The sequence below is a fragment of the Ammospiza caudacuta genome, chromosome 1, assembly GCF_027887145.1.
Source record: "Ammospiza caudacuta isolate bAmmCau1 chromosome 1, bAmmCau1.pri, whole genome shotgun sequence".
NCBI classification, from domain to species: Eukaryota; Metazoa; Chordata; class Aves; order Passeriformes; family Passerellidae; genus Ammospiza; species Ammospiza caudacuta.
In genome coordinates this window covers 82353621-82372010 of record NC_080593.1, presented here as the reverse complement: position 1 = coordinate 82372010, position 18390 = coordinate 82353621, and the positions used below count along the sequence as shown (strand labels likewise).

The following is an 18390-nucleotide window of genomic DNA, read 5'->3' as shown; positions in this document are numbered from 1 at the left end:
AAAGAAGATGGATGGAGGCCAAAAAAATATCTGAAGTCACTACAGAGGATAGAACGATGCATTTGGGAAATAGTGAGAGTTTGATATCAGAAAGATATTAAAAAGCTGTATTATGATTGAAAGGCCTGGGTTTAGAAGGAAGACCAAGCTGCTCAGGACAGCAGTTTGAGCTGCTGCTACAGCTGCCTGGGAAGGACTGAGGAGTTATAATATGCACAGTCTTTTGCAGGCAGATATGAGCTCATCTAGCACGAGCTGCCCAGAAGCCATTCTGCTGTGAGAGCAGCCCACCAAGCGCTGGCTGGGAAGCCTTGCTGCAAAGCCGTGTGTGTTCCAGAGGCAACGTACCCTTCTGCCGCGGCCCCAGTCCTCAGGCTCACCCGGGCTGCAGGCTACTGTAAGCTCACATCAGTTTGCAAATGGGCGTGCACACGCACTCACAAGGAAAAAAACAGAAAGAAGAAAGATTTCAAGACCAGTGTGCAATGAATCCATCAACTAAGAGGTAGGAAAAACTGAAGTTTGCAGGATCAGGGATGAGCATTGGTCGCTGAGAAGCACTTGAGAAAAATTAACAGGAAGATGGAGCTTATGGTGAGGGGAGAGCAACACCAGACATGCTCACTCACAGAGAGGGGACACTGTGAAGACCCAAATTTGTAACAGAAGTTTCTTTCAGAGGCAGCTCTTTAACTGAGACACATTAAATACTGGAAATGTGAGACTTTTATTGTAGTAAAGGTCTTCATGTTACACCTTCTGTCACCTCCTAGCGATTATGGCAACTTTTTTTGGCAGTGATTTGAATTCAATGCAACACAATTATATCATAAACTCTTTTCAAAAAAAGTCAAAACAACTCAGGTACAAACACCTGGCTTCAGTCCCATACCCCAAGATAGCTGGTATTCACATAATCACACCTGGGTTGAAGTCCAATACTGCACTACTGCATTTAATTCCATATTTGCAATATGGAAATTATTATCTTCTATCTTTCATTCTCTACTGATTGCACACAAACTGTCAATAATATTTATTGCCTTTTCCCTTAAACTTTTCAAATATAAATTTGGAAAGGGGGGCATTTCATTTGATGAAAGAGCACAATGACAAAAAGGTGCTTGCTACAGATACATTAAAAATATTGCTATTTTACTCTGCCTCCTATCACTTTTTTATTTAGCTCTTTACTGTATATCTGCTTTGGATGCAGCATACAACATAGATTGCCTTACTGACACTTACTATTCACTATGTTATTTCCTGTGATGTATGTAAAAATATTAACTAATTCATTTTCATATCTCTGGGACAGATTATTTTCTCCATTATATCTGAAGAAAAAAAATCTACACTTAAAAAGAACCTGCCTATTATCTTAAAACATTTCATGAAAATTATATGCATTGGAATTCTGAAATTGCTATGACTCTATCCTTCAGTTTATCAAAACTGAAACTCTTGCTCATTCTACTTTCATTCTCCCATCTACAGTGACTTTCAGTCGTGGACAGATCAAATTGCACATATTTATATAAATGCACCTTTGCATGGCATATACAAGTTTGGCATTGAAACACAAACATAAATAGTTATCATATTTTGTAAAGATTTATTTAAGTATTTTGGTTGAAAAATGTTAAATTGATTGGACTCTTATTGAAATTCTCATCTTCCCAGAGCATAAAAAAATCTACCTATATATTTGCCACAACTTCAGCAATGGCATCTGGAACCTTTCAGACACGTTGCTTTTTGTGAACATCTTAATCATTTTTTGTACTGATTAAATTTGATGCAATAGTGAGAACATACTGACTTTATTTTAGTAAATGGGAGAATAAGACAAATCTACAAGAGAGAAAATACATGTGATATACAAGCTTGGATGAAAACAGCTAAGAAAAACAGAAAACCCGCAACAGTCCTTCTAAAGATTGTTTTTTAATGACCTGAAGCTTGTATTCTAAATAATTTCCAGCTTTGGGTTTACATCACTGAAAGTCATCATCTTTCTTGATGGACAAAGCAATTATTTAGTTCATGGATGTTTAAGAATAAGGAATAGCAATTCAAACAAAAGCAAGATGATTAAGGCAGAGCCCAGGTTTTGAAGTACTCACCGTAGGCACCCAGTGGCATTGCGCAGCACCTGTGATGAATGGAGCTGTATTTTATGATCATCCTGGAGTGGAGAGTTTTCCCATCCAGAGTGAGGGATGATCACTGCATTGGTCAACACTGCAAGGGCATCCTGGATGATTGGCATTTTCAGTGCATCACAGGAGGAGAGATTCCAGAGAACTCCTACAAAAAGTAAAATGACTAATAATTAACACTTCTCCAAAACAAGTTTGAATGGTTTTTTTGTTTAAAAAAACCCAATCCAAACCAATATATTTAACAGCACTGGTGTGTTTAATTTAGCTGTTTCTGTCAAAAATAAAACAGACTACATTGTAGATGGGGCTGAATGACACCTGCAAACTTTTGAATATGAAACATGTAGACACAGGAGCACTGGAAATTTCTCAGAGCTCTGCCTAAAAACTGAGCAGCTGGTTATGATCTAGGCCTACACAGGATGTGAAGCACACATGGAATGAAGGAGTATTACAAGGAATTTTTTAGGGCTTGGTCTTCAGATAACTTCCTTCTAAGTAAATTTAATAAAAACCAGTAGCAGAAAACAGGTTCTGATTCACACTAAACTTTCACTGTTGGTAGAGAGAACAAAACCTCCACCCTGTGATCATCACTGTGATGGAAGTAACTGTCTAGGCTTGCTGGTCCTACAAGCAAAAAGACCTCCCCCACAACCTGATACAGTAGTACTTGAAGCAAGTAGTATTATGTTTTGTAAATATTTAGCTATACAAGTTAGAGAATACTGTAATTTTTACATGGAAACAGCAAGCTCAATGGTGCAACTAACAAGGAGATTTACTGAATTTTAAAAAAACCAAAATCTCTTCCGTAGCAACTTGCAATGTGCCAAAGAAGAAGAAGAGAAATCAGAGTCAAAAGTTTTCTAAGCACATCTACAAAGATCAAGGTCACTGCAACTGTGCCACACAGAAGGCAGGCAAGAAATTGTTAGGAGCAAAAGACACCCTGCTTTCCATTCCCATATTTATGTATTTGTGTATTTGCTGGAAAAGCACATGTGACTTCAGTGCTGTGCCAAGTGCCTGATGCTGCTGGGCAGCTCTTACTGCTGGGGGAAGCTGGAGGACAATTTGCTGTTCTGAAGAACCAGTGGCCTTTATTTTAGCTCAGCACCCTCCCAGGAGCAGCTGGAAGAGGAAGCTGCCTCATCATGCCCCTCCCCTTGCCAACATGCATCCTCCTCTGTAGAATCCAATCCTACTCCGCCCTACTCTCCTTCTCAAAGGACAGTAGCCTGGCATCATATCTGTCATGAGGGGCAAAATTGAGTTTTGATTTTACATCCATCAAAGTTTTCAACCAAAAGAGAAGAATTACTACCACCATCATCATTGTACATAGGTTACAAATACACTACAAAAAAATCCAAGTGAGTGTTGTGGGAGGATAATGCTGAAGGAAGGCCTTAGGAACACAGACTCAGATATTTATAAATACAAGCAGCAAGAACACTTCTTGCTCAAAATTTTCCTCAGCATTCTGTGCTTTGACAGAGCAGTGTAATTAACAGGAATCAACTTACATTTTTGGATTTCCCTTTGAAATTAATTACCTCTATGGGGAGACTGTTTCAGTTATACCATTTCATGTTTAAATTATTTTATATATAACTATCTGCAAAGGTAGTTTCACAGTTTAATATAAAACTTTGATCAGTACACCAGTAAAAGAAACCCTATTAACATGATCTGCATGAGGCAGACCAACTTCAGCTACAGACAAAAAACCCCAGAAATAAGAAAAATGTTCATTTTAATTATATTCATTTTTTCATTAAGAATTGCTACTTTAAAGGGACAAGAGTCTGTTTTGAATTCTGTTCTGAATGTCTTTATGAAAAGGAATTCCATATTTAAAGGAATAAAGATCTTCCTAAGGATATTTATATTTGCTTTTCTATGTGTTCTTGCTCTTGGAAAGCTTTAATGGCACATCTACTGTTCTTGAAATACCTAGCATTGGCATTTTGCTGGGTTTTGTCAGTAAAAACAACAATACAGTTGCCGTTTTTTTTATACATTTATCTAGACAGGTGTAAATGATGTGCATGGTATAAAAGCAGAGAATCAGAATTCAAATCTTTCCCCCTTTAAAGTTCAATTTAGTTCTTACGCAAGACAATAGGCTGTAACTTTGTAAAGAAGTCCAATTTTAAAAGTGAAGCAGAAAAGAGTATTTTGATGGCAACAAAACAATATTTTGTGTTTCAATAAGCAGTCATGAACTGGAAAAGCAGAAAAGAATACAAAACAAGCAAACATAAGAGCCCCATCTAGAAAAATGCTTAAAAACATGTATGTCAAAACTATTTTCTATTCACTTCAGATTCTTGCTAATTTAAAGTAAACTCACATAAACATATGGTATAGAGCAATAGCTGAGCCTAGAAATATTCTTTCAACCCTCTTTCTCTCTGATTTCTCTAACTGGAAAATTAAGCCTTCAGAGTAAGAGGATGATGGGATCACCAGGCTAAAATGCCTATTACACCTTCTCCTAGAATGATTTTAAATCAAGGCAGAAGCATTGCCCAGTAAGCCTGATGCCTTCTTCCAAGTTTTTACTGCTCACAGTTTTAAAGAGTGAGATAATCCTCTTCCCTCCAGAACAATGTGTTTTATCTAATTGTGAGACTGAATACTACCAACCATATTAATCAAAAATTTTCTCCTGACATGTTACAATTTATTCTCACAAGCAGTGCAGTCTGCTACATGCTGAGGCTGGCATTCTACACACCTCCTTGTAACCTTCTTAATTAAGAATTTGCAATTAAGAAAGGGCATTGGCAATTCACTTCTCACTCTTTTTGCTGAGGATAACATGGAGCTAGATTTATGTGGGGTCTGAGAAGATGATCCATTGCCTTGACTTTGCAAGGGAGAATGACAATAAAATAAATCCTTTACCTGACACACCTTCCATTCCAGAGCCACCTTTTCACCACGTGATTCTGAACATTATTTTCCAAGTGTCTATTCATGAGATGCCTTTAGGGCTACTCTAAGAAGCTTACAGAATATTCTGAAAGCCCTGCCTGACCTGGGTTTCTGAGCACAAGAAGCAACTCTGCAATAGCCACAGAGTGCCTTGACTGACCCCTGGAGAATGGGCATTGTCATCAGCTCTTCACAGGAAGGTAAGGGACTGGACCCACCAGTGGCCAATGTCAAAAAGTGGGATCCACTCAACAACCCAACAGTCCAACCCAACTGTTTACCATCCACAGACTGACTCTTGTGAGAGGTATGAAATAAAGAACTAATCAGTGTTGAACACCTCTTAATCACTTTCATTCATATCTTCTTGCTTTTAAAGCTGTGAGGCATTCAGATTAAGCATTTTGTGTTCCCATTTTCAGATCACTTTTTGGTTATATTAGAAGACTTGTAGAAAGACAAAAAGAGCTACACCAGACTGAGCAAGTCTTTTTGCAGGTTGAGGTTTTTCACCCCTACATATAAAAAATGGAAATACAGTGAAAAAGTACATTGCAATCACATTTTAAACTTAAAACTGAGGAGAAACTGGTATTGAAAATATTCAGTTCATTCCAGTTAGAAGATGAATTTTGGGTCTGAGTATTAGTCTAGCAGACATCAGATGAAGGATTCTTAGAGAAGACTATAGGAATGCTTATTCTGGAGATCTTACTGCATCAAGTTGCATCTTCTGGAGCAGTTTATCAGAGGTCATGCAACTGCTATGGCCAATGGGTTGCTCGGTTTATTGGAGCAGTCAGAGTGAAAACCCCATAATTTCTGAATCAGGCTGGAGCTCAAACTTATGGTGATTAAACACTTCAATGCATTTTTGTGCTGGTGTTTTAGTTACAACTGGTATATGTATATCTATAGTCAGATATAACTCAAGACCTGATAAGCCACATGCTATCCTTATTCCATTCAAAGTTAAGAACATAGAGATCACATACATCTATACAAAAAATACCATCATAGTAAGAGAACATAGGCAAAACCACAAAAGTCTAAACAACTATTTAGCTCATGATTTAATGCAACCTCAAATTATGACACATATAACAACCAAACCTATCAGAACAACTTAAGACTACAAATATAAATGGAAACCAAGAAACTGGAAAAGTCATCTTTTCCAAAAAGCATTACCCCTGCCACTATGTTTTTAAAAATAAATTATATGATAAAAAGATTGTCAGTAAACAAACACTGTTTGGAAAAACAAGACTGATTCTTCTCAATATGGGATGTTTAGGTCAACTTTCATATTCTCTGTAAAAATAAAAATAAAAAAGTATTCTAATACATCCAGGTTCTGCTTTCCATGATAATTTAATAATTTGGTCATGGAATGATGCACAAATCGATTTGATATTGCTGGGAGACTGCATACCACAAATAGAGACCAAAGCATTGGCAGGCATTTTTGTTTATATGCTGAAGGCACAGAAATACTACTGGGAGTTTCCCTCACAAACATGACAATTAAGATTGAAATCTGAGTGCTAAATACCCTGCACAGAAGCCAAGCACAAGGGAACTTTTGCTGGAATCCTTAGGAAAAACAACTTCTACCCCAAACTCCCAAATGCTAGAAAAGTCATTTGCTGGCTGCTGCTTGGAGGCCCTGCTGTAATTGCAAGGCTGCTCTGCAGAGCTGGATCTGCTCCCTGGCAGCAGGTGTGGGCTCCTGATAGATCACAGCAGTTCTGCTGCAGAGATGCTGAATATCAACCACAACATTTCTTAATACAAAGTGCAGTAAGACTTCATAGCCAGCTCAACCGTGAGAAACTGGCTCAGTAACAGACTTTCTGTAGGAAAGAAAAAGTGGCTGGTTTGAAAAGTTCTGGCACCTGAACAACACACAGCTCAGAAGGAATCTCTTTAAAAGCACACTCTGAAAGTAAGTTAAAAATTGGCATAACAGATCAGGAACTTTCACCAGTTTTCTTGAAATATTTATCTGGTTTGTGAACAAGTACCTATGCATACCTTGCTGTAATTCACAGGTTGACATGCACAGAGGTGGTTTGCTATCTGTCTATAAGCTGACATAGGAAAATTCCACACTGAGAAATACTGAACTTCAGGAAAAGCCATGAGCAGGCAGGAGCTAATGGAATGCTAAGCAAAGTCGCAGCAGTAATTTCTTTGCCTTTGCATCCACTCATAGACTTACAAGGGAGAAGCTTCCACAGAGGAGAAGGATTATTGTGGTGAGACTTTTTTTGTTTTATTACAAAAGATACAACTGATCTTGACTACATAAAAATACAAGACTACATAGAGTATAAAAAAATAAATAATTCCTCTGAAAAACTAGCCCTTTTTTTCCTCAATTGCTGCTCTTTTCATCTGAAAATTACATCTTGGATTTTATTAAAAGAAAAAGGAGGGGCCAATTTTAGTAATAAAACCAAGTTCCACCCAAATGCTATTGCAGTATTATATTTCTCTAATGGGACTGAATTCTGACCCAAGGTTGCTCCTCTTTTTCTGCTGTACACTGAAAATTATCACATAACTGTGGAAGGGAAGAAGTATCAGCCAGGAATGTTAGAGAGTTATTAGCCTTCATGTTAAACAGCAGAGGAAATGCTAGGAGAGCTGACCAAGGTTACTGCAGAAAGATCAGTGGTTCCTGCTTAACTTCCTTTCCTGGCTGAAGAAATCCAAGGAGTGCTGCTAAACACTGAAGCCAAACCTAAACCAATTCATTTTAAGTGACAGAAACACAGAAAAATATATCAACTGCTTTCAAAAAAACTTTTATCCTAACACATGACTAATGGCAATGCCACTCCAAATTAAGTACTTTATTAGAAAACATGGGAACCTAACAAGGATGGATATATATGAAAGGCAAGGTGTTTTTCAGTGCTTACACCTGCATTAGCACCCAAATCAAAACACATGTTTGATAACAGACCCTAATACAGAGAATAAAAATGTTATAACTAAAGCTGAACATTAAGTTACAGCTCTAAATACAAAACTCCATTCTAAAAAGAACCAGTTAGAAAGTTAGTCCTATCTATAAAATTGCATCTATGTGCAAAATGAAAGCCTTGGTGTACAGCTGCTAAAAACAATAAAGAAGGAAACATTTACTAACCAAATTGTTCATAAGAAAAAGAGAGCACTGTAAATAACATTAAATGTAAATAACATTTGGGAGGGAAGAAGGGAAGTTGGCCTTTGAACTTAAAAACAACAAATAAAATTTTTAAAATAAATAAAAATATTAAAATTACTGGGCATAGTGAAAACAGTAATTTGATCACAGAATGAACATGTTTCACGATAACCTCAAACTTTCATTTTGTAAATGAAAAGTGAAATATTCCAATCTTTTTCTAAACAAAAAAACCTTTTCAAAATAAAATTTAAGTACTTGGTGTGGCAAATCTGAAACATTTCAAAATACAGAGTGGTTTTAAACTGCAACTTCAATAATCCATCTTTGGGTAGGCCCATCAAAACTGCAAGTCCAGCTGACTTTTTCCAAAGAATTACTACTTGCTGAAAAAGTTCAATGCAGCTCTTATGTCAAGCCATATGCTGCAACAGATGTCCTCTATTTATCAATCCAGATTACCCTGTTTGATATTTCCTCTTAAACTTAAAATTTGACTGAAGTAAAAAAAAATAAAAAAGAAAATTATTTATGTAATATATTAACAAGCAAATTATGAAATCAGTTTCACTGCTCCATGAACTGAAACATGGGCAAAACTTGAATGAATTTTCTATAGAAGATGCATCTCACTGTACAAGAGAAAAACACTTATTCCCACTTAGAGAGAAAAGGAGAGCAAAAAGGGACCACCTTGGGTTTTGTGTTGCTACTGAGGGTGGTAAATGCAGGACAAATGAGTGTGAATTTGCCTGGGAAATAGGGAGAAGGAAGCAGGCTGTGATGAGAAAACAGATTAAACCAGCCCAAGCAGAGCCCTAGGAGAGAGGAGAGGGACTCCCCTGACAGGAGCATTGCACTGTTCCAGCAGAGACCTCAGCACCAGCGCCTTCTTCTGCTCTGCCACATTCACCTCCAGGGAAACAGGCACTGCCAGCCTGGGGAAGGTTTGGTATTGCTGTGGAACAGCACATTCCCTTCCACCTCTAAAAATCCTTTGGATTTAACACCTTACACGATAAATCAGTACCCCAGCCTGTTGCTAGGAAAGCAGGGTGTAAGATTTGAGAAAGTAGCTATTTAAACACATCTCCTGATTTAACTGGGAGCAGCAGGGGGTGAAGAAGTTAATGTGATGATTCAGAAAAAGTTGAGAGTAACTCTTCATGAAGACAACAGATTCTATCAGTGGGTTTTCCCATTTTCAGAGCCAAAATAGTGACAGCATATTGAGAAAGGGGGAAAAGATTGTTTTATAATTAGACAGTAAAATTGTAATAGATATGGTGTAAAATGATCCAGTTGAACTGTCAACATTGTTTGCCCAAGTGTTATTTGATAAGCCAGCATCATTTCTGAAGAAAAATTACACAATTTATTAAATTACTTTTAGATTTCCTGGTACATACGAACTATAAATAGGTTGTGTTTTGAATGACTCTGGAATTTCTTTAAGATGTCACAGCCTATAGGCTGGAAATCAGTATCCCAACATCATATGAGTGTAAGCTGTAGAACATTTTACCTTCCTGTTTTGTAAGGAAAATGACTACAGAGATTTGGTATTTTGGTGAGTGGTTCCACACTGGGTTCATATGAAAACTTCATAAAATTCCAATTAATTCCTGCTCTGAATTTGTTTGAAAATCACTTCCACATTTCCAGAAGTAATGACAGTATTTTCTGTAGGTGATGTTAAAATCTAAATCTAAATTTAAACTCTGCCACACTGTAGAATTATACTGTAAAGTACAACACACAGCTGTGCCTAGCTGTAGCACATTCACTGACTATGAAACGTCAGCCTATTAGTCTGGAGAAGTACAAATAGTACATAATACAAAATTCAAGTATTTTACGAAAATAATGATGATGATGCAATATTGATTTTTGGAGAACTGTCTGTAAAACCTTAAAGTAACTGATGTCTGGGGTGGAAAACCAGAGTTGCCATGCAGCCCACTAACCCTGCCACAGGGCTTGCACTACCCTGGTGGAGTTGTTTGAAGTTGTGTTGGGGCACTTGGACCTTCACCTGAGCAGCTGCTCCTGCAGACCACATGCCTTCATTTATTTTGCTTTTGCTTAGCTTTGATAATGGCCTGGATTAAGCAAAATTTTATCAAGGTAGCAGTAACAAGTAGTCTTTCTGAGTTAAATAAACCCTTGGTTTCCTTTTGTCCCCCCAAAAGATTTTAGATGTAACAGTATAAAGTGACAAACTAGCCTGTGCAAAGTTTTGGCTGTGAGATGAAACACATCGTTTTAAAGGCAAGCTGAGACTTGCAGGGAATTTGACAGAGTCTGGCTTTTTTTTTTTTTTTTAACTCTCAATGGTTCACAGAACTCAGGGTGGAGGTTGAAGTGAGGAGGTTTGCTTAAAAATGTCTCAAGCTAAAGGAAGGAGTCAAATTACTATGTAACCTCAGGGAACTGAAAAAGCTCTTATACTTGAAAGAAATACTGAAGAAACTACAATATGTAATTCCTTATTCAGCCACTGGCTTCGATCCAGAGTAAATAGATAGGAATTTTCATTACACAAATAATCTTGTTAATGTTGAAAACAACTTTTATTTAAAACACCTAATTAGAAGTAAATTACTTCATAAGCTTTAATCAACTTTTAAAATTGATTGTGGTAGGATATTGTACTTGCAATTACATCCATTTAACGAAGAAGTAGGAAAGGTTTATTAGAGCTAATGCCCCTTAAATCTCCATTTTAAATAGAAATCATTTAAAACATACAAGCAAACTTTAGTGCCCAGGCAAGTAGATTTGTAATTTGTTAATCTTATCCTAAATATGTTGGTGGAAAAATAATTCAAGTCTGTAAGGCACCTGCCTCTGCTTGGCAGAGTTCCTCAAAACACTTGTTTGAAGTTACCATAGAGAATTCGCTTATGTTCAGAGCAGACACTAAGTAAGAAATGAATGAACATATTTTCCTGCCAAAATCTAAATCATCACTTCTAAAAGCAGTGTTCTGTGCTAGCAGTTATCTAACTCCATGCTTAACCTTTCTAATTTCTCTGACTTGACAGGACACAGATACTGGAGGTGGAGGAGCTGCACCTTAAGAGGCACTTGTGTACTTTCTGCATTTGTCCCACATCTACATTTTGTTTTGCCACATCGCGTTATGGGCCCCAAAGGATATTTGGCAGTCTTATTCTCTTAGCTAAGCATATATTGGACCAGAGCTATGTCAACCTTATTGCAGCAGTCTTACAGTATGACAATTTAAACACACATATATGGCTTTCCATGTCATCTTGTTTGAAAAGCTTCTGATAGGCAGGCTGTGTATCTGAACCTAAATCATGTATCTTTATAATCTGCTTTTCAGTTTGTGTAATGCTGAAATCGTCTCTTTGGTTACAAGAGCAAGCCACTTTGTACATTTATCTTCCTACTTATCTTTTTACATTACATATCAAAAGCTGCTAATTAATTAGGACTTTGTCTGGTCAGGCTTCCTTACACTTGCAATGCTCCATTTCAAAACCTGAATACAGCTAAGAAATGGGATACTTTATACGAGCAATACTGGAGCAACACCTAATATAAACCTGCAAAGGAAAAGGGATATAATAGAGATTTAAGGAATTACATCAAGGTGAAATACTGTAAGAATACAGAACTCACAGAAGAGTTTGGTGTTTTTGGTTGTTTTTTTTTTTTTACTTAAGGCTGTGGGAAAGTCATCTCAGAATGGGATAAAAGAGCCTTTATTCATTTTCAAATCAAATTTCCAGAGAGCAATAAGATTACAAATAGGTGCCAGCTCCAAATGAACGTTTATATCACAATAAAATTTCACATCTGTGTTTACACACTCCAGTAACTCAAGTATGTCAAGGGCACATTTGCAGAAAACTATTAAATAATACCTTACAAAGTCCAATTAGAAAATAACATTACAAATAGAAAACAATTGCAGACATGTGATTATGATTTTGGGAACCCCCAACTGCCACTGTACTAGGAAGTTAAAGATTCTAAATAATTGGCTAGAATTACTTTAAAAAAAATAAAATCCAATTAAATATTCCACTGAAGTGAACTAAAAGGTCCATTTAAATAGAATACTCACTTAACCATGCTTTACATATCACTGCAGGCTCACTAACTTAAAACTACACAAGTTAGCAAAGGCAGACACAGGGCTCAAAGGGGCCTTCTGGAGTGACTTGACCAATCTGCCAATGATTTATGCACATGCTAAGAGGCAGCATACAATCAAAAGGAGCTTTCACCTGCAGTACGTAACTCATGCCAGACAGATCTAAGGTGAACCACATGCAATTGCTTTCAGTGACGCTGAGAGTTTATCCATAAGGTTATAAACCCCTCCTTATAAACACACAGCAGCTACTAAAACTGAAACAGGACCATGCAATAATATTGCATAACATGGGGTGAAAACAGGGGACCAACCAGGCCAAAACACAAATTTGCCACAGCTGAAATTAAAGACAGCACTAATGAATACTGCAATCCAAAATCTGGGAAGTAAATGAAATTTTTCCCTGTCCAGCTTGACTGTGGGCTAAGGACACTTGGAGAACTAATGTTTCTTTGAAAGAAATATTTTTGTATGCAGTATCTTGTAACATTTTGCAGGAATGGAATATAAGCCATTTAATTCAGTGAATAAAAATGTGAATGAAGCACACAGAGTCAATATCTACCTATCTATATTTAATATATATGTATAGTGTTAGTTTCTGCTTTATAAGTTTTTTAATGTGCTAATTTTTATAATTTATATATTTTTAGTAGACAACAGTTAAATCTCTGACACTTTATTGTCAACCAAAATAAGCAGGAGACCGGCTGCTGGCACAGGAAAAAACCAATTTCTCCTGACATTTATAGCTGCAGCTTTTTATCATCATGTACTTTCTAAAAGTGGATTATCCACTTCTACCTTTCAATCAGAAATGGTATTTACAGATTTTAAACAGGTGATGCAGTCATACAAGGGCCCTCTTTAAAAGGAGTTTCTTAAATCCAGCTACCTCATTGTTCATAGGCAGAAACTGTCATTCTAGCTGTGAAGGATCTTGTTTGTCAAAACTGAGAAGAATAACAGTTTAAACTATTTTATCTCAGACAGAGATCAACCAAGTCAACCAATCAAGCAGATGGAAGAAGGAGCAAGCATAAGCTGAATCACAGAATTATAGAACAGCCTGAGTTGGAAAGGATCTAGCAACAGCTGCTTGACCTCACCTTCTGCACAAGGCATCCATGGGATTCCTCTCTTATCCTTACTAAAATGTCAGATTTTTCCATGTATTTTTCCGTGACAGTAAAACAAGTAGAACAATTATAAAATAGAATTTTGGGGAAGGGTTCATAATTAACTTGTTAAAGGCAAGAGAATCAGAAATCAGTTACTCATTGTCATTATTACCAAGTGAAAACATTTCTTTCTACCATCTGCAGGATCTGTGCTAATTTTGTACTGTGTTCCTCTCTATTTATATTTATTAGAAAAGCGTTAACATTTAATTATTTTAAAATAGAAGTCTTTTATTTTTTCCCATTAACAGGTGCTACTGTGGAAACTGGCAGCACTGTGCTGGGGTAAAAAGATGGCTAGATTAAGTGTGGTGCATCCAGCTTAACCTATATTTCTTTTTATTTACACACTTACATTGTGATTCAGGTTCTCCTTGTGTCTCTGGAAACTACCAGATGCTGTAGGCAATGCCAACATCTCTATTTCTATCAGAGTATTTCACTTTTGCACAAAAGTTCATGGGTATACCTAATTCTATCCATGTTCTTCTAGTAAAAACCTGTAACTGTGGAAGTGTTTCTGTATGAATAATCTTTCCGTATCTCAGGAAATATTTCCCGGGCATTGACATCATTTAATTTAATAATAGCTAGGCAGCACACTTCCCTCAGAGCTGCTTCATGGGAGCCTGCACTGAAACCATTTCCTTGACATAAGACAGCCTTGAAACTCTAACACTTTGCTATAAGGTTAAGTTTGTGCAGTGGTAAGGTTTTCCAGTATTAGCCCATGACCTCTGCTGAGGAGGAGGAGAGAGACAAGATAAAGGAAAAAGTAAAAAACCTCTGTTTTGGAGAGATTATGGCAGAAAGAAATCTCTGGAAAAGAGGACAAGCCACAAATGGTGCTGAAGGCAATCCTGACAATCAAGGAGCTACTGGGCTAGAAAGCTGGTCTGCAGGTTTAAATACCCTTCCAAAACCAGGCTTGAGATTGCCAGAAATTGAAGTTATAATCTACTTAGAGAAGAGCAACAAGAAGGAAGAGAATGTGCATGTTTGAGGAAGAAACTAATATCAGAACTTTTGCTCTGCTGGGCAAGTGCTTCATGGTACTTGGGGCAGGCAATGAATGCTTCACCACTGCCAGACAAATTGAGCTGCTAAAAATCCTCTCCAGGCCATATTTCTTCCCTTGCAGCTGGGTGCCTACTCAGAGTGATTCACACCTTCATCTTGCCAGATTTCTGGACAGGTCATTTACACTTGATAGGCTCAGTTCCCCATCTGTAGGACCGAGATAATGATACTTCTCCACCTAAGAGAAGTGCTCTGCAGACAAATGTGGATGACTATTTAGGGACAGCCATGTCAGAGCCTCTATGAATTCCTAAGGCATGAACTTCGTGTCCTCCCTAAAAGTAACGAACAAGAGCAGCCTTTATACAGACAGGATGCACAATGAACATGAGATGGAAAGGCTCAAGGTATTATGTTTACTCCCAAAACAGACATTTGTTATTATTTTCTCTGAATCTCCTCCAGGCTGTGGAGCCCCTACTGAAATAATTAGCTTCCTGCCACCTCAGCTCAGGAAGGCTGATGGAAAGCATGAGGAACTTTTTATTTTTCCTTAAGCCTGCCACCAAGTCAAATCTTTTCATTACCAAGGGAGCTGCAGCAGGAGCTACCTTTCATTCCCCAGAAAGGACAGAAAGAGGGAATTCAGCTGTCACACTACAAAATTTTGCCAAAATAAAAAGGAAAGGAGAACTGAATCAGATGGACGACTTTAGCCTGTTTCCTAAGAGATGCAAGGTGAGAGCTGCAGCTATGAGCCTTGCTTTGGAAGGAGGCTTTGCAGAGCACTACCACAAACACATCTGCATTTTGAAAGCCAGGGCCAGTGATCTGCATTCTGAGAGGCACAAAACATCTGCCTTTCAGAAAACATGGCACTGTGTGCCAGGGCAAGCAGTGGCCTTCTGGGATGTAATGGCTATTAAAAACAAACAGAAAACTCCAACAGAAAAATAGGCTCAGGAATAAAATCTTGAAATACCACTGACTTTGATTCCATTCCTCAGGGTCACCATCTTGGTCTTCTCCCCTTTCGTACACATCCAGCACTCCTGATGCTCACCATCCCTGGGAGCTGCATCTACCTGTACAAAGGCAGGTTACTGCCCACCACTAATGGTCAGTGCCTACTCCTCTTGGTAATAACACTTTGAGGGCATACTAGAAAAGAAACATCCTTTCTTGGGAATATTTAACAGCATACTGTGCAATGGAACCAATGTAAACTGTAGCCCAGTATATATTTTTTAAATGACCTAATGACGTTGTGTGTTCCATCCACAGATGGCGTGGGAAGTGCCACGGTGACTGCTGAGGTGTATTAGCAGTTTGTCACTTACTACTCAGAATAAATAGGCAGGATGTTCCCTGGAGCCAGGACACTGACAACATAACCAAGAGACAAACAAGTATGCTGAATATGAAGAAGTGGTTACACTTTATTAGATCTGTCAGTAATTCTGTCACTCCACAGGAGGCACAATTTGAGCTCATGTAACCTGTATCTCTGCCCCATTAATCCTGACTAACAAGTAGGAGGTGATAACTGTTGCAACTAAGAAACAAAATTAAATATAAAAAATCTACATTTAATAAATACCATGCAGATTATTCAAACACCCTCAAGGAAGAAACCTGGACCCAACCAAAGGATGATAATCTTATCAGCTGTATCCTAAATGAGGCCTGATGTACAAGGCTAAGTAATTTCTGCACAAACATAGATGATAACATGTACTCTGATGATTTGTGAAAGAAATGACAAATTTTCTTACATATTTTAGTAGGAAAGTCATAATGAAAATACAATTGAAAACTGGAAACAGGATAATAAATATATTTTTGATTTATAGTGTTAAATATTCACCAAATAGAATGAAATCACAAAGTGAGAAATAAAAAAAAACCCTCTCTCTCACTTCTTTTTGCATATTAGATACACTAGCTTAAGGGCAAGGTGAAAAAAAAAAACTCCAAACATTTCATATCAGTCCCGTTTGACAGCATTCCTGTATTCCTGAACACTACCACCCCTCCCTTGAATTTCAGAAAGGAAAAAATCCACACAATCTTAAAAGACCAGATCTTCCTACATAAAGAAAAGAAATAAACTACCACTACCTGCATGCTCTGTGTGCAACACATCACATAGCATGGTACCAAATATCAGAGAAAAGGCTTCAGAAGGTGATGTCCACACCTCTCCAACACAGTTTTCCACTTTCTGGTAAGAGCCCCAAGAAAGGCAGAAAATCCCTGAATGAATCCTCCTTCTCACAACATCACTACATAGGATATAAAAGCAATGAGTAACAGTTTCTAAGTCAATTCAGTAAAATATGGCTCTTGCCTGGCCAGCCCTACACAAGACAGGAGGGAGAGCAGAGGATTCCCACCAGAACATATCCATGTGTGGAGTACATCTCCCACAAGAGCACTCACAGACAACCAAGAACAAAGTGAACCAGCAACGACCGGCATAAACCATACCTACATCTGTAAACTGCATACATAAATCCAAAGGGCTTGAAAGCTTTTTGTTATGGCAAATAGGATGGCCATGAAATGGTTACTGATGGAGCAAGTGGTATGTGGCACAGAACTGTGCTTGCAAGAATGACAGAGAGTTTGAACAAAAAATATTGAAAAATTCAAACCTGTGACCAGTTCTCTGATTTCCAAATCCGTAGTCTTGCGGAGTAACCGTACTAATGCTGGGATACCACCACAGTTTTTCAGAGCTATTTTGTTGTCATCGTTTGCTTTCCCATATACCAAGTTTCTCAAAGCTCCACAGGCACTACGGTGGACTTCTGTCATCCGATGGTCCAATAGGTCCACCAGTAATTGTATTCCGCCTTGTCTTCTTATCTGAAACGGGCCAAAGTGATAATCACACAGTTAGGCAATGAACACCACTACCAATAAATGCTGTCCAATGTAATGAAGCTGTGTTTTAGGCAGGCTGCAGGGCAGTAAAGGTGTGCTGGTAACACCACAGAGCTGCTACATTTCACTGCCTTGATTCCTGGTATTATTGTTTCAGTGGCAACAAAACTGTACACTGACAAACCAGAACTTCTGTAAAAGCAGCCAAAATTAGTCAAGTGTTGCCTCATCAAGGTTTCTCACAGTTCGTCAAGGTTTGCCTTGGCAAGAGTTTCTTCTGTGCTAGAGAAACATCCTCTCCTTCAGAGTGTAACACATCACAAGCTAGGGAAAAAACCACAAGGATACAGCAAACAAAATAAAGCACTTAACATCATACAGTTTTTAGGCGTCCTGCCTTTACATTTTTTTATTACTGGGAATGGGAACAACTACTGTAGTCTCAGTAAGGACATTATATCAATTAAACTGGGATGAGCAATGATGAAAGGAAAAGGAGGAACCACCAGAAACGTAAAGATAAGGATATGAAATAAATTGTGGTAAGCTTGTTCTAACAATATTGAGGGAGACCCTTAAGTGATGCAGGAACAGAAGTCTTATGTGTACCCAAGGTGCCTACAAATAAATTTCTAATGTGATATCTCATATAAAAATAATTCTAAAAAAAACATATCTAAAAAATATTTGAGACAAATTATCAAGAAGGTCAGGAATACTAAGCACAATTTAATATGAAACCATTTCAAACAAATACTTTATTGTTCTGTGGCACTCAAAGAGTAATGATTTTTGGATCTAATTTTAAGAAACCACACAGGTTCGTAACTAACATCTGAAGAGTACAATGCTTTAGCTTCAAGCAGATTACACAGA

General features: G+C 37.7%; 1 protein-coding gene across 3 annotated transcripts in view; it reads right to left on the bottom strand.

The window, feature by feature from the left end:
- Positions 1-18390, bottom strand: part of CTNND2 (catenin delta 2) — a 521421-nt gene that overhangs the window by 125903 nt on the left and 377128 nt on the right. For all 3 annotated transcript variants that reach the window (XM_058819679.1, XM_058819688.1, XM_058819696.1), the window contains exons 10-11: positions 17283-17496; positions 2127-2310 (exon numbers count right to left, since the gene is read on the bottom strand). In XM_058819679.1, coding sequence (XP_058675662.1) covers positions 2127-2310; positions 17283-17496 — 398 coding nt within the window. The remainder of the gene's footprint in view (positions 1-2126; positions 2311-17282; positions 17497-18390) is intronic.